At 39.5% G+C, this 15,782-nt stretch overlaps 1 protein-coding gene across 3 annotated transcripts in view; it reads left to right on the forward strand.

Annotated features, from left to right (window-relative positions):
- PPARGC1A (PPARG coactivator 1 alpha) overlaps positions 1-15,782 on the forward strand; it is a 512,448-nt gene that overhangs the window by 471,989 nt on the left and 24,677 nt on the right. For 2 of the 3 annotated variants that reach the window (XM_006138159.4, XM_006138160.4), the window contains exons 3-7: positions 2,738-2,932; positions 4,684-4,806; positions 5,682-5,886; positions 10,748-10,793; positions 10,902-10,975. In XM_006138159.4, coding sequence (XP_006138221.1) covers positions 2,738-2,932; positions 4,684-4,806; positions 5,682-5,886; positions 10,748-10,793; positions 10,902-10,975 — 643 coding nt within the window. Of the gene's footprint in view, positions 1-2,737; positions 2,994-4,683; positions 4,807-5,681; positions 5,887-10,747; positions 10,794-10,901; positions 10,976-15,782 lie in introns of those variants that run through there. The other variant, XM_025179017.2, reaches the window with a different exon arrangement.

Consider the following 15,782-nt stretch of genomic DNA (forward strand, 5'->3'; position numbering starts at 1 on the left):
AGAGGTGTGTAAGGACTGCAAATGTGAATGGCTGTTACACTGGTGGCATAAAGTGCCATGCTCCTTGTAATGCACACCTGAAATGGCAGACAACTTCTGGTCCTAATTTATTTTTATCAGCTGATCTTTTAGCAAAAGTTCAAGCATGTGTGACAAATTGGGAAAGCAGGACATAACTGACCTGATGACAGGTGCTTTGCAAAAGTCACACTAACCAGTAGCATCCAGTCATTGCACGTGTTCTCATAGAGTCCCTATTTGTATATATTTGTATTCACATTCAAGGTATCTGCCCACTCCATCTTCCATGCAGACATGCATTCAGGTAATTCTCCGCAGTTATCAGCTCCTTATTTAGAGAGAAGCCAGTACAAATTTAGTGTCATTGTGTTTGGAATTTATGGGCTCAATTTGCTGAGCTGAAGAGTGCCTCTGGTGACATGCCGAACATCCTCTGTTCCCATTGACCTCAGTGGGAGCGAGGGGTGCTCAGTGCCTTGCAGATGGTACTCAGCAACTTGTGGGATCAGGCTCTGTGACATTAGAAGGCTGGATGCCAGTATAGAAAATGACCCTTAATGGCAAGGCTAAAATAGTGGAATTTACTGCATTTAGCCACTGCATACCTTCTCCCTAGTGCTGTCAACACTAAGACTTAGACTGCGATAGTAAACCAGAGTTGTCACTATAGTGATTATTACTCAGACATTGATCTGGTATACCATCTCACTCCCCTCAGCCCAGTGCCTGCTGTATCTTATAAATATGTTTCTATATAAACTAATTTAGGACAATTAGGAGCAATAGCATAGTTAAACCTTTTAAAGGTTATCTTGCAATGTCATTTTACTGACTAATGTGTTCCTGCTGCCATGTCGTTTGTGAACAGACATGTGTTAGCCAGCTAGTGTGCTTCATCTGTGGTGACTTTGATTTATTTGCTCTGTAAATTGGGACTGAGGCAATAATGGAAAGTGACATTAATTGTTTAACAGAGTCCTCTTTGTCACATCCTTTGCTTTCTCTGGGGTGTTTGATTGTTGAAACTTGTACAAAACTAATTGAAATTGCTATGATGAGGAGCAGTGTCCACTCAACTTTCTGTTCTTGAATGTCAGAGCACTAGAATGTCTGTTTAAAGCACAAAAGCAAAGCAGCTAACAGCAAATATCAGGGTTTCTTCTGGCATTATATTATTGAAGGAGGCATTCCAGGTCAAAAATAGTAACACTTAGGGCTCTGCTATAGGTTTAGTAGAAAAATACCATACCAGCAAAATTTCTAGAGGCATTCTCCTTGCAGAGCTAGTGGTCAACTGGGCAGAATGCCTCTGGGGTCGCTTCGGGCAATGTGCTTACACCTTCTTTTTCAGACTTTAAAAGTGTAGTCTGCCTCCTACAAAACAAAATATATATCTGCTATACATTTCTATTAATAGGTTTAAATAGTCAACAAAAAGGTATTAGTCTAATAGTAGGCTGATTGATGACAATATTTTGTTGTTAGATTATTCAATTTTACTACTCTGTATAGAGAAATATATTTTAAGATATCATGGTATTTTATATTGTAATCTTTGTCCATTCCTTTATCTTCTAAACTGCGAGAACTTTAAGAACGTTCAAATTTCTCTGACGTGTATATTGGGAGCCTGGCCTAACTCCCATTAAAGTCAATGGATAGACTACCACTGACTTCATGGAGATTTGGATCAGGCTCCTGAAGTCAATAGGAGTCTTTTCATTAACTTAAATGGAAGTGAAATCAGAATCTAAATAATAAAAGATTGATATTAAAATAATTAAAATTAATATTAATTTTGTATTTGGTGGGAAACCATATTTTCCAAATATACTACCAGGAAATGAAAAGAAAGGAAATTGAGAATGTATTGCCTTACAAAAATAAGGAATTTAAATTTATTTAATTTGACATATGTCCCATTACTGACGAATATAAGGTATCTAATATAAATTCACATTACTGGCACATTTGAGGAGGAATTAATTTACTTTTTGTAATTGCAGACTGAATTAGATACATGTATACAATAGTCTCATCGAACACTCAGACTACCTAAATGGGAAAGACAACTTCAAAGGCAACCTGCATAATACATTTATTTTAAAAGAAACCAAAGAGTCTATCAATAATGTGAGTGCTGATTGCTAGTCTTACATAGAAATGTTCGAGAATAGGAACTTGTGTATTTGTTTTTGGACCAGGAACTTTTAGAATGAAGTAAGGGGAGACACGAGATTGCCTACATCATCAAAGCTTGCCTAATTTCTCAACTAATACATTTTGGTATCCTGATTAGCTGTCTTATTCTGTGATTCTTGTAATTTTGTCAGGTCAATTAACTGGAGTTCAGTTCTAGAGAGAGAGCAAGAAAAAGACAGCCTGGGCAGTACTAGCTTCATTAGATGTCAGTAGGTTGGGTGCATTCTATAATACAATCTGTGCATGATAATTTAACCTTCGTTGTTAATATTGGATTAAAAAAACATCTAAGGAAGAAAGCAAATTGGAAAAATATACTGCAACTTCAAACATATTTCTCCCACCAAATGCATAAATGGACATTTCATTGCCAAAAATTGCATTTTATGAGATCCAGTGGTAAGTGGCTCTTGCAAAGACAAGTTTTAGCCAAAGTTTTATTTTTCGTAGATTCACCATTTTGTTTCTCCTGTCTCTCTTACATCTGTAACTCTCTCTCTCTCTTGTCATACAGAAGATAGATGAAGAGAATGAAGCAAACTTGCTAGCAGTTCTCACAGAGACACTGGACAGTATCCCTGTGGATGAGGATGGATTGCCTTCATTTGATACACTGACAGATGGAGATGTGACCAATGAAAATGATGCTAGCCCTTTGCCAATGCCCGACGGCACCCCTCCGACTCAGGAGGCAGAAGAGCCGTCTCTAGTAAGAACCCTTCCTACTGTTTAACAGGATATGGATGTGCCTCTGGCTACCCGCTGCATGGGTATGATGTAGTCACAGTAAGGTTCGGACTTTTCATTTAGACTGATACCAAAGGAAAATAAAGTCAAACACTAAAGTTTGCCCTGGGGGCGGGGAGGGGTAAGAGGGCAAACCCCAGGATGAATATTAAGAACTTCTATTGAAAAGAATGTGTTGAAGAAATTGATTTTAATTTGAGATTCTTATTCCTGAGACTGGCACTTTTGATTACCATTACATTCACATCAACAATAGTAATGCTTTTAATTCAAATATCCTTTCTTGAGTCTCTGTTTGTATGTATAGACTTCCCTTCTGATAATGTATAAAGAGATGCTCATTAACGCTGGATAGATATGATACTAGTTTGCATGCCTTTAACAGTTACTTGAACAGTAAGCAACAGCATGGTATTAATAGGGGCGGGGTGTCAACCAGAGATTCTTTGCCTTTAGCTTTCTTGCCTTCTGCAAATAATAGCATCACACCCACATCTGAAGCATCCTGATGTTGTCCAAGTTGCATAACCTCACAGATACTCTTTTTTTAACATATCTCACTGAGTGTAGCTGAGTTTGGAGGTGTAACTGCAGCACAGACTGGCATAGCCATGGTAGCTATTTAGCTAGCGTGGCTAATAGCATCTGTGAAGTTGCATCAGCTTGCCTTCTGCAAATAATAGCATCACACCCACATCTGAAGCATCCTGATGTTGTCCAAGTTGCATAACCTCACAGATACTCTTTTTTTAACATATCTCACTGAGTGTAGCTGAGTTTGGAGGTGTAACTGCAGCACAGACTGGCATAGCCATGGTAGCTATTTAGCTAGCGTGGCTAATAGCATCTGTGAAGTTGCATCAGCTTGGGCATCAGGTTAGCAAGCAATTTGCATTGCTTGCTAACCTGGTGCCCAAGCTGATGCAACTTCACAGATGCTATTAGCCACGCTAGCTAAATAGCTACCATGGCTATGCCAGTCTGTGCTGCAGTTACACCTCCAAACTCAGCTACACTCAGTGAGATATGTTAAAAAAAGAGTATCTGTGAGGTTTCTAGGACCCCTTGCATCCTTGTACAGCCTGAGATGAAGCCCATGCTACTATGATTTCATTGCTATTTTTAGCCATGCTGACTAGATTCAAGCTATTGTGGATACATTAGCCCATTCTACAAGTTACAGCTCCAGTTCAGTGTAGACATACCCTTATGAACCCAAAGTCAATGGACTTGTAGGACAAATCCATCACTTTGGCTTTACAAAAGCAGTTTGGGTCCTAATCTTGCTTTTGTTGAAGACATTTGAATGTTAACTTAACAGGAGCTAGCCCTTAATTTTAAGATTTTAAACTTTTATTAAGGTGACTTCTCTTCGGATAGAACAGAAATGCTCCACTTATTGGCATTGATGACTGGAGAGAGTCTCTTTTGCCAGGCCTTGCAAAAACAAGATTTGCATGTTTTCTTTCTGCACTATAGTATGCTGTAGTGCAGGAAAAGGAAATACGCCTGTGAGCATCAGAGAAAAATCAACCCTTTTTTGCCTGGGGATTACTGGGGACTTTGTTCTGTGTTACTACTCTCTGCTTGAAGAGATTGATATAACTAATTTTAAGTAACTGTGCAAATAAGATAAGTTATTTTAATCCTTACAGATGCATAACTTTTTCTCTCCACTCCCCGCCCCCTTCTTCTTCCCCGATGTGTTTGTAGCTTAAGAAGCTCTTGCTGGCTCCAGCCAACATTCAGCTAAATTACAATGAATGCAGTGGTCTCAGCACACAAAACCATGCAAACACTAATCACAGGATCAGAACAAGCCCTGTGGTTGTTAAGGTACAAACTTAATCTTTGTAATAAGGCAAAAAAAAGTAACAAAGACTTTTGCTTTCAGCAGCTGAATAAGCCGTAGATCTATATGTACAATATTAATCTGTCCAGCATCCTGCAACTGCTTCAGAAAATGTGAACAGATTATAGATTGGGTTCCAAAAAATCACTCTAGCTCCTTTATTCTGTGAATAGTTAATTTATGCCTTCTCTCTTGGCATTTAAGAGGCAGCCCCACTGTTTGCAGTCTGTTACTCTTTGCCCACTTTATTGATATACAGAATAGTAGGGAGTGCCATAAACTTTGCTGATAGGCTCATGTTGCTTATGAATGATTCCAAGATGCAGTACTGCCGTTTTGCCAGCTATCTAGCCTAAGAAAGATTTCACTGGAATCCCGCCGAAAGGTCCTTCTCAGCCATTAATTGGGTAGAATGCTGGCAATGACATAATTCTGTGAGCAGGCTGTATTAAACAATGTTTGTCTTGCCATTCACTGTAACTGAAAACGTAGCATTTAGGGGTACTTAAGAGAGTTGTGAATACTGGGCTCAAGCAAATCAGGAGCAAATTAAGGTTTCAACCAGTTTATTTTTTTTGTTCACAGTAAAGGTGCTGTAGGGTCTTGTTAGTTACATGTTGCTGAGTAGGAACACTGAAATGTAGAAGAAATGAAATAAAAAGCTGCATAAATGTCATTTAGGAATTTTAAATGTAATTTTCTTTCCTTGTTCTGCAAACAATTATTCACAGCTCATAGATCTAGTACACTTAGACTGAACACTTCATTGAAAATCTCATCTCTTCAGAAAACCTATATCCATTCTGATAAGGTTCAGTTCACTAATTTTAGCTTTTTTTTATTATGCCTTGATTTTAAGACCGAGAATTCATGGAGCAATAAACCGAAGAGCATTTGTCAACAGCAAAAGCCACAAAGACGTCCCTGCTCTGAGCTTCTCAAGTATCTGACTACAAATGATGACCCTCCTCAGACCAAACCCACAGAGAACAGGAACAGCAGTAAAGACAAATGCATCTCCAAAAAGAAGCCCCATCTGCAGTCTCAGGCACATCATTTGCAAGGTAGGCTCGGGACCCAAGAATGTAATTTTGGCAACAGCATTAATGGCAGGAAACTGAAGTGCAAAACCAATGAAAATACTAAAACCCAGTTCTTCCTCTGTCCTTTGCATTAGTATTTGTGTGCTGCAAATTCAGACGCCATTCAGCATAGGGAGAATTAGTGGTCACTGCAATGAAGTTAGTTAAACATAGCCTTTTTAATATAGACAATTTAAATCCCCATCCCTTTAGAAAAGGAACATGAAATTTTTAACTGATGTACACACAATTAATGGACACCGAACCATCAATGGAGGTTTAACTATCGAGTTTTGTGTCACTAAGTAATTATACATCTGAAGAATCTGGGCAAGCCAGTTCATTAATGTGCTTCTTTCTTTTTGCCAGTGTAAAAATGAAGGCATTGTTAACTTGCCACTTGTGTCTTAAGAGACAACAAATAGTGCTCTTACCGCTACTGAATGGGCAATAAATGTGTCATTCCTATTACAGAGAGAAAGCCCATTTATATTTTTACTTTGTAAATTGTTGAAGGTTTAGAAACCAGCATGACCCTTCTCTCGCTCTTTTTCTTAAATTTCTTTAAGGCCAAAAGTAAACATCTGTATTGACTTTTAGCATCCTCCAATGTACAAAGAGTTTGGCTGATGCTGTAAGTAGCTGCTGTTGCAGAGATGAAAGAACTGAGAGACACTCCCCTGTCAAACATTTTCCATTCTTTTCTTTCTCCCTCCTCCTCTCAACAAGGATAAAGAAAAATTCTATAAGCTGATGGGCCCAAAGAGAACCTATTTCAAGTTACTGTTACTTTAAAATACATATGTCTTTATACTAGCAGTGCTTCCAAGAGAGCCAAGATCTGATCTCAGTTATACCCCAGGATAACTTCATTTGAGTCGATGGAATTTACCCCAGTGTAACTGAGATCAGAAATTAATCTGAAAGTTGCTGCTCTGATTTGTTAGAGTAGGAACAGAAATATTGTAAAGTGTCAGTTCTAAACTTACGCAACGTATTTTTGTTTTGTTTGCCCCCATTTCCCTGTCAGTTACCCCATCCGTCCCGTCAAACCTCATTCTGACCCCTGATTAAAACAGGTTTAAATCGCCTCTTCCCCATCCCTTTTAATCTTCTTCCAGCTGCAGAATCTGACCTTTGTAGTTTGGTATGACCCATTTTGGTTCAAATTCATGTAAGCAAGAGGTTTCTTAATGCCTAGTGACATGCCTTCTTGGTGGTTTTAACAGGCTGCTTCAGAGCAAAACCACACTGGATTGTTCAGGGTTGGTAGAGGTCTCTCTGCCGAAATGACTGGATAAATTCAGTGCACAGATGCAGGCTAAATTTGGGCTTAGGTTAAAGGTGAACAGGAGAATCAAGACTCCCCAGTGTGTCTGTATCTGGTCTCTTGTCTTACATTGCAAGCTCTTTGGAGCAGGGTCTGCATTTGTGCAGCACCTAACACATTGTTTTTCACGTCCTAGGTGTGACAGTAATATAAATAATAAATAAATAACAGGAAAGTCCCCACAAAAACTGTATTTATGGGAGGTTAAACAGAGTTTGCTTGTCGGCTGTGGCTTTAGAAATACTACAGATGAAGTTGTAATTTTTTCAGTTCTCATGTCAATATTATTTTCTTGAGTTCCTGCAGTTTAGTCTACAGTTTTTCATCAAATACTGTTCTCGCACACCAGTTCACTCCGATTGATAGCAGTGGTGCAGCTGAGAGCAAAATTAGGCTCATAAACAAAAATGGTCGACACCAGGCAAAGTTAGCCTCTTTTATCTTTATTTAGGTGTCTAAATTTGAACTTGGAATGTAACATTAGGCACTCATATTTTTTTTATATCTTTTCCTTTGCCTTTCAGAAACCAGAACATACATACTATAAGTATAAGAGATGTGTGAAACGTTCAACTTGAACAACAAATTCATTTGATATCAAGCTTGCAAATTCAACCCATATTCCCAAATCAGCAGTAGTTTGCTTAAACATTCAAGCAAAGCTGAATAATGTCATTTTTTGCTCCTTCCATAAACATGAGCTTGCTATTTTATTTCAAGTTCAATTTACGTTGACTGGGAAGGTCACTGAGGGGGGAGTCAAATAACATTTTCCTTTAGAGTCATTATCCCAAATTCTTTGTGAACCAACATGAATGTCCACAAATCCATGAGACTGAGCTTGTCTGAGCTTTGCAATGGAATTTGTCCATGAGAAAACTGGATTCATTGAAAACTATATTTTTATGAAGAACAAATCCATGTGAACCTTTATTGGCATTAAATATAGAATAGATATTAGAAGCTATAATAAACAACCAGTAAAGAACATTGACATTATATTGAGTAAATATTTCCTCACAGTTGTGTGGGTGGTGTTTCTTCATAGAGTTTGTATTCAGATTTAAGTTCAGGAGCACACAAAACTAATAGGCTACGTCTAGACTGGCATGATTTTGCGGAAATACTTTTAATGGAAAAGTTTTTCCGTTAAAAGTATTTCCTCAAAAGTGCCTCTAGATTGGCAAGGATGCTTTTGTGCAAAAGTGCTTTAGCGCAAAAGTATCAGTGGCCAGTTTAGTCGCGATTTTGCACAAGAAAGCCCCGATCGCTATTGTATCCATCGGGGCTTTTTTGCACAAAACAATTCTTCCCTGTCTACACTGGCCCTCTTGTGCAAGTATTCTTGTGTAAGAGGGCTTTTTCCCGAGCAGGGGCATGAAAGTATTTGTGCAAGAAGCACTGATTTTGTACATTACAAAGTCAGTGTTCTTGCGCAAATTCAAGTGGCCAGTGTAGACAGCTGGCAAGTTTTTGCACAAAAGCAGTCGCTTTTGTGCAAAATCTTGCCAGTCTAGACACACCCTATCGTGGTTTGTAGTTTGCTAGGTGAGTTTTGGGGCATTTGAGAATTGGCCACTATCTGCTTAAATTTATGGTTCAAAGCACAGGTCTGAAAACTAGTATCTGAATTCAGTTCCCACCTGTGTCCCATATATCCCTTCCTGTGGCTCTGTTTTCCAGTCTGTAAAAAATGTCACTGCCTCAGTTTTCCAGTCTGTAAAAAAAAATTGTTATTTTATACTTCTCTTCCTTTCTTTTCCCTGTTGTGAAACTCTCTGGGAAAGGTTTTTCAAAAGCACAGAGGATGATTAAGCACTTACTGCCTATTGAATGTATCAGTCAGTCATCAATGTGCTACATCGATTTTATTCCATTAACAGATAATTCCACAAAACTGTTTCTACTCATTGTCACTATGGTTGAAAATATCTTGATGTTTTTAGCCATTTAAATCTGTTGCTAGCCCTTGAGGACTGTGGCAAATCTCAATGAACTTATTTGTCTAATACATATGTATTTGCCTACATACTATGTCTAAAAAACATCTGTTCATCTCATGGTAGCTCATTAGTTAGTCCATAGCATCACCCATACTCAGGCCCACCAAAGGAAAGAGGGTAGGCAAAGGGGTGCAGTTGCCCCCACACCTATTAAATCACTTCTGAAGTGCTATGTGGCACACTCTGAGCAGCTCTGAGGGTCGCCTGGAGATGAGGAACTGGGGCATGGTGCACTGCTGGCAGTGCTGAGATCTGACTGTCCCCAACTCTCCCCCTTCTGGGAGCACAGAGTCAGAGGACCCCCACACTGTATCCAGGGGCCCAAAGAGTCTTGTGGCCCCCTGGGCCATACTGGATCAGGCAAGGGGGCTCTTTAGGTTAATTTCCTATCCCAGGCTGTGGCCAGTTCCTGGTGCTTCCAAAGAAGGTGAACAGACGTGTCTAATTGTCCTTCTTGAATTTCTAGAGAAGAAGAAGGAAAAAAAACCAGCTCATGAGGATTGGTGTAGACTTTTTTTAAATAAAGTGTCATTGGGAATATTCAAGGGGTTACTAAAATAATTAATTTGCATGTAAGTGGGGATTGCACACTTGGAATGAATGCAGATTATTCAAGAGCCACGTTCTAGACAAGAGATCTGCAGTGCAGGAGTGATAGACAGGAAAATGTTGTAAATAATTAGTTTTCAGGAGAGTCTCCCATAGCTATTCTTGATATAACACTCACTGCCTTTAAAACTAAATCCAATTCCTGCATATTAAAATTTTCAAGTAGTACTTTTAAAAAATTTTAAACACTTTATTAGCAATTAAAATGCTTAACTAGTTGAAAATATCTTCTTCGTTTTCTGTATACATAGGTCTAAACAAAAATTTCAAAAGAGTTGTATTCTGTATCTATAACTTTTGTTTTACATTTATCTCAGTTTAAGCTATCTGTGACTATATCTGTGGCATGCCATAGTTTGCAGAGTAACTTGCAAAAATGTGGATTATAGCCAGTTGGGTCTTGTCCTCACAGAAACAACTTAATCTCAGTGTTGGACGTAGAAATGTATGCTGTTGAAGTAAAATCAACTGAATATTCATAATGTTCTGCTACTTTGTAGCTATTCTGCTGCTCTCGGTTCCAAACAAAACATGAACTGTAGTTTAAATTCATTCTAAGAGACAAGATTTTCACAGCATGTTCTGTAAATTTCTCCATTGGTGTTAACATGTACCACTTAATTTCCTGAAAGGTTCTTTGCATTTGAGCTTTATACCATACTTCAAAGGCTCAGTAATTGATGTAAATCAGTGCTGGAATTTTGGGTGCCAATAATAAGGGGTCAGAATGGATGTCATTTTTATTTAACCTTAAGCTATATTGAGGTGCCTTCTTGAACTACTGTTCAGCCTCATGGATTCAGGAAGAATTTCTGCACTGATATAAACAAAACCCTGATAATATAAATTTCTGAGTCTTCACACAATATTTCATAATCAGTTTCTTTTTTTCCTTCTTCAGCCAAACCAACAAGTTTATCACTTCCTTTGACACCTGAGTCACCAAAGTAAGTATTAAGAAACGTAAAAGTTTACAAAAGGGAGGGGGTTTTAATACATTTTGGCTACAGCAACTCCATTTCAGCTTGTTTTTATAAATGTGCCCTGTCTTCCAGTGATCCCAAGGGTTCCCCATTTGAGAACAAGACTATTGAACAAACCTTAAGTGTGGAACTCTCTGGAACTGCAGGTGAGAGATGTGAAATGTGGGCTTTTTTCTGTGGACCTGACTTTTTTTAAAGTAAGAAATGTATAGTGAGATGTTCTTCAAGAAATTCATTTTCATGGTTTAGCATTGACTTTTTGCCTCGTAGCCTGAGATGAGATGTTTAAAATTGTAACTCATAGTTAACAAGCAAAGCATGGTTTCTGGAAAAATATGAATGAAAGCATTTTGTAGAAATGTTTTCCCATTTGCTTACTACTGGGCATTGTTTCTCAAATATAGATCCCACAGCACAGAATAAGAGAGTTTACAGATGAAAAAATTGTATCATTGTGTCAGTCTGATGCTAATGTAAGGTGTTTCCTCACTGCATCTGTGTTACTTTTTGTCTGTTCTAGATTTAAATGCCACAAATGACAGGGTTTCTTCCTTTTTCCTTGGGGCACTATGCCAAAGCCTAAATGGAATATTTTCATGGTGTTCATTTTAATCTTTCCTTATCTTAATTTCATCTCACTAGCTCTCCTTTGGGCTATCTCAGTCATTCTTTCCATGCGCTCTGGTGTTTCCATCCTTCAGATATATGTAGACTTACGTCTTGTTCCCCTTTAGTGGACATTTCACCAAGGTATACATGTTTAACTCATTTGCTTTGTCATAAAAATTCGTTCTTCCAGAGCTTGGATAATTTCTGTTGCTTCCCTCTAAACACCCTCCAGTTTGCCAATGTTTGCCTGGGAATTAGATGCTTAGAACTGAGCACAAGATCCAGGATGTAGCTGCACCAGAATTGTTTAGAGAGACTGTTGCATCCTTTTTCAGCATAAAACTAAAAGACAGTGTAGTAGAAATGGATTTCACTTACCAACATGTAAGGGTGGATGCTGAGGTATACTTTCTTACGCTTAGAAGTGTTTTGTTAAGTTCAGATCCACAGCTAGTGCAAATCAGCATAGCTCCATTGAAGTCAAAGTCTGATTTATGCATATTGAGGATCTAGCTGTAGGTTTGTAAAGGCACTTTGGACTATTGATCTTATGCACACACACAATCCTCCTTTCACTTCTTCAGAAGCTGCCTCATTATTTAAGCATAAATGCCTTCCTTGCAGCATCTTGCTAATCTGCAGCCGTACTTCCTCATTATTCAAGTGAGGAAATAAGTTTTTTGGGGCAGGAGACCATCTTTTAGTTCTTTGTTTATACAGCACCTAGTATATCGGGGTCATGGTACATAATTGAGGCTCCTAGATGCTAATGCAATACAAATAAATAATAATAACTAATTATGATATCAAACTAGAATGCTATGCAGGGTTTCTGTAGCCATGTTGGTAGTAGAAACATAAGGTGGGTTAGGTAATATATTCTATTGGACCAAATTCTGTTGATTAGAGAGACAAGCTTTCAAGACAAGCATTGTCCAATAAAATATATTACCACACCCACCTTGTCTCGCTAAGCTAGAATGGTAACAATTGAGCTCTTGGGAACAAAACGCACATAAGGTTCTTTTGGTACCACAGGCTGGGTACCACACGTGGCTAAAGGGATAAAGTGCTTCCCCATAGTGTTCTTCTGGCCTCTGATTTCAGCTGAATAGTGTCCAGGCAGCACAGGGCATAGCCCCTAATAATTCACATAAGAGTATAATTATATGTTTAGGAATCTTTTGTCACTGAATCCAGTCTTTGAACTAAGATTCTGTGTATTGTAAAAGACACCTTCCCTGCTCCCAATGAACCTAATCTTTATACAGCAAATTGGATGTCTTTGAAAAACCAGAAAAAACAACAGTGAACAACACTGTGTACTCATGGAAACCAGGTGAACACCAGAAAGGCTTAGGCCCAGTGAAGCCACCCTCATTGTCACTACAGAACAGCATTAACCTTTTATGAGGCAAAACAGCATTGTGTTAACATCTTGGATTCTCCTGCTACTATCTGATGTCAGAAGTGGTGATGTGATGAAGTTCCACAAAGAGCAGGCTGTCATCCCTTCCAGCTCAGGAAATCAGCAGCCTGCACTTCACATTGGCCGATTTGGCCATGAATAAGAAGTCAGTGTGATCTGAGCCCTTGTAGTGGTGCAACAAGTCATGACAGTTGGAATGGCTCTGGTATTACCAGGTTCATTCCACTGATTCATCTCTGTGTGTAGCAGAGAAAGGTAAAATCCACGCATCTGAAAAAGTGGGTTGTATCCACAACCTCATGATACTATATAATTTTTGTTAGTCTCTAAGGTGCTACAGGACCACTCGTTTTTTAACTTTTTTTGTAGTCATGTACTGCAGCCACATGTAGCACTGGCAGGATAAGCTCCATGAATATGAGCATTATCACATAGATATACCCTGCCTTTTTTCAGGAGACTATGTCACTTTAGTTAGTCAATAAGTGGGGTGGGGAAGGGGTCAGAAAAGAGAGGAGGAATACTGGTCTTTGAGTTGGCCCTTGGCTTCCAGACAACATAGAAGACTACCTAGCAGCACCACTGTCAAGTGCCACATCAGAGCTATTTCTCTTTTATTTCCAGTTGTCCGCCTTTGTGTGTGTGTGTTCCATTACTCAGCAGTTGTGTTAATCTGTACCTTTTTGTACATACGCAGTGGGTGGAAGTGACCCATTTTCCAGTGTAGTATTACTTATTTATTATATGTCTTGTGGTAATGCCTGGAGACCCCAGCCCTGCTATTCTAAGTACATAAAGCAAAAAACAAGCACATCAGACAAAAGGAAGACATACCAATCCCAGGGGGCAGTCTTTGCAGGGTCAGGGTCTAACCAATAATAACAGTAGCCATAATGATTAATTATACTTCACAGTTGTATACAGAAAGACATGCACAACTCCAAATTCTACCCAGATAACTGCATTGTTCAGTCAGTTTATACATCACTAGCACCGTTTATTATAATTTACATGGCAGTTGCCTTGATCTCACAGCCCAACTGAAAAGACGATTAGCGGTGCTGCTTGCACTATTGAAGAACAAAATATATTAGTATAAGTGGCAGCTCCCTTGATCTTTCTGTTGAAAGAACCTTTGGTCCTTCACCAATGAATTAACTGTACGTTAGAAAAATAAATAAAAGCATTCCCAATTCCAGCCATCAGTGTTGAGTACACCTACATTCTGGATGCATGTGTGTAAAACTGAATTTAAAAATTGTTTTCTTACCTGAATGAAATTTTGTTTTGGAAGGGGCTGCAGATGTACTTTTTTTCCCTTTCAAAAACTGAAAAAATAATTTCCATTTTATAATTCCAGTATTGCCTAAAGCTTCATATAACTCCAGGAAGTTAAAAGGAAAAGACCTTTTATAAGTGACAACACTTGTGTAAGAGTTTCTTAGCCTGTAACATTCACCAAATGGACTATAAGCATCAAGTCCTACTACTACATAAAATCACAGCTCCCTATGTGGATTTCTGGCTGAAACAGTAAACCTCTGCCCTTAATCATTTTACACACATTCTATATTGTAAGACCTGAAATAGTTTCTTAAAGGAACATGTATGCCACAAAGTGCTGGGGATTAGGAGCAGCCCTAGACGAGCTGCCGGCAACTGGCGCCCAGGGCGAAACGCACGATCGGCGCCCCCGCCTCCAAAGCCTTCAATGGCCATTTATCTTGGCGCCCTAGGCGACTGCCTAGTTCACCTGTATTGATCGGCTGCCACTGCTGGGGATTCCTGGGATGTGTAGTGTAAATACAGGAGGTCAAATGACCCATGTAGTGTCATCTGCCACAGCACCAGTGGCGTTAAATTGGCTCATGCTGAAGCTTAACTGGGTTGATTTAGAGCTGCTTATGGAAACTGGAGAAAGCGGTACAATCAGCCAGTATGGGGTATAAATATCCCAGGAGTTGTTTAGCAGTAGGACCATGCAAGTGCACTAGCACCATCCCTTCTAGCAATTCCCAGAGCAGAAAGAAAAACTTGCTGGGCTCACAGTAGGAGTAGCAGTAGACCCAGAAGAAGTAGCACAGGGAGGCTCTTGTGATTGTCATGAGAAGGAGCAACAATATTCAGCAAAACAGCCCAATAATCAGCCGGACTAGCTGTACTATCAGCCACAGGAAACACGTCCCCAGCAGCATTAACAGCAAGGAGCAGCAGATTCCCTTCTGCTGCGGGGAAGGGGAAGGCATCAGAACAAGCTGTCCCTGCCTCTGCAGTATCATTCAGATAAGTCAGAAGTAAGTAAACCTGATGCTGAAGGGTTCAGTAGTGATCGGCCTCCTCTTGCTTGTAAAGCTGTTGTACTTGTTAGGCCTCCAGCTGCCGAAAGTCTTAATAAGCAGGTTCTTTTTCCTCCTCCTTGGCTGCTGCTGGTTCTTGATCATCCCTGTCTGTCTTCAGGAGTCAATCCACCCCCGCAAGTTCTTGCTCGTTTTTTTCCATTACTCCTTCCTGCCAAGCAAAAGCAACACCCATTTCTATGCTTTTTGTGGCTCCCTGCTGAATGGCCGAGTCCTCTCTTCCCTACCCCCAATTTCCTGCAACATTATCATTATTGATGAATTCCTTCCTGTCAACAGCCCTTCGTTAACCTCAGAGGTGGGATCAGGTGACTGGGTGGGGAATGCTTGGGGAGATGTGCTATGTAGAAGTGGTTGCACTGGACTGTTGTTACCAGGTGCTGGTCCTTATGCCTTGGCATCTGGCCACTGCTGCTCATGGTGAATGATCATTAGCTGGGGTTGGGTTTTTTTGTTTGTTTTTTAAACAAGGATTTTCTTGGTTCCACATATATTCCCTGCCTCCTAACATGGCCCCTGATTTGCCAAAATGCCCAAAGCCATTCTGTAAGGTACATT

Source organism: Pelodiscus sinensis, chromosome 5 (genome assembly GCF_049634645.1).
Source record: "Pelodiscus sinensis isolate JC-2024 chromosome 5, ASM4963464v1, whole genome shotgun sequence".
Classification (NCBI taxonomy): domain Eukaryota; kingdom Metazoa; phylum Chordata; order Testudines; family Trionychidae; genus Pelodiscus; species Pelodiscus sinensis.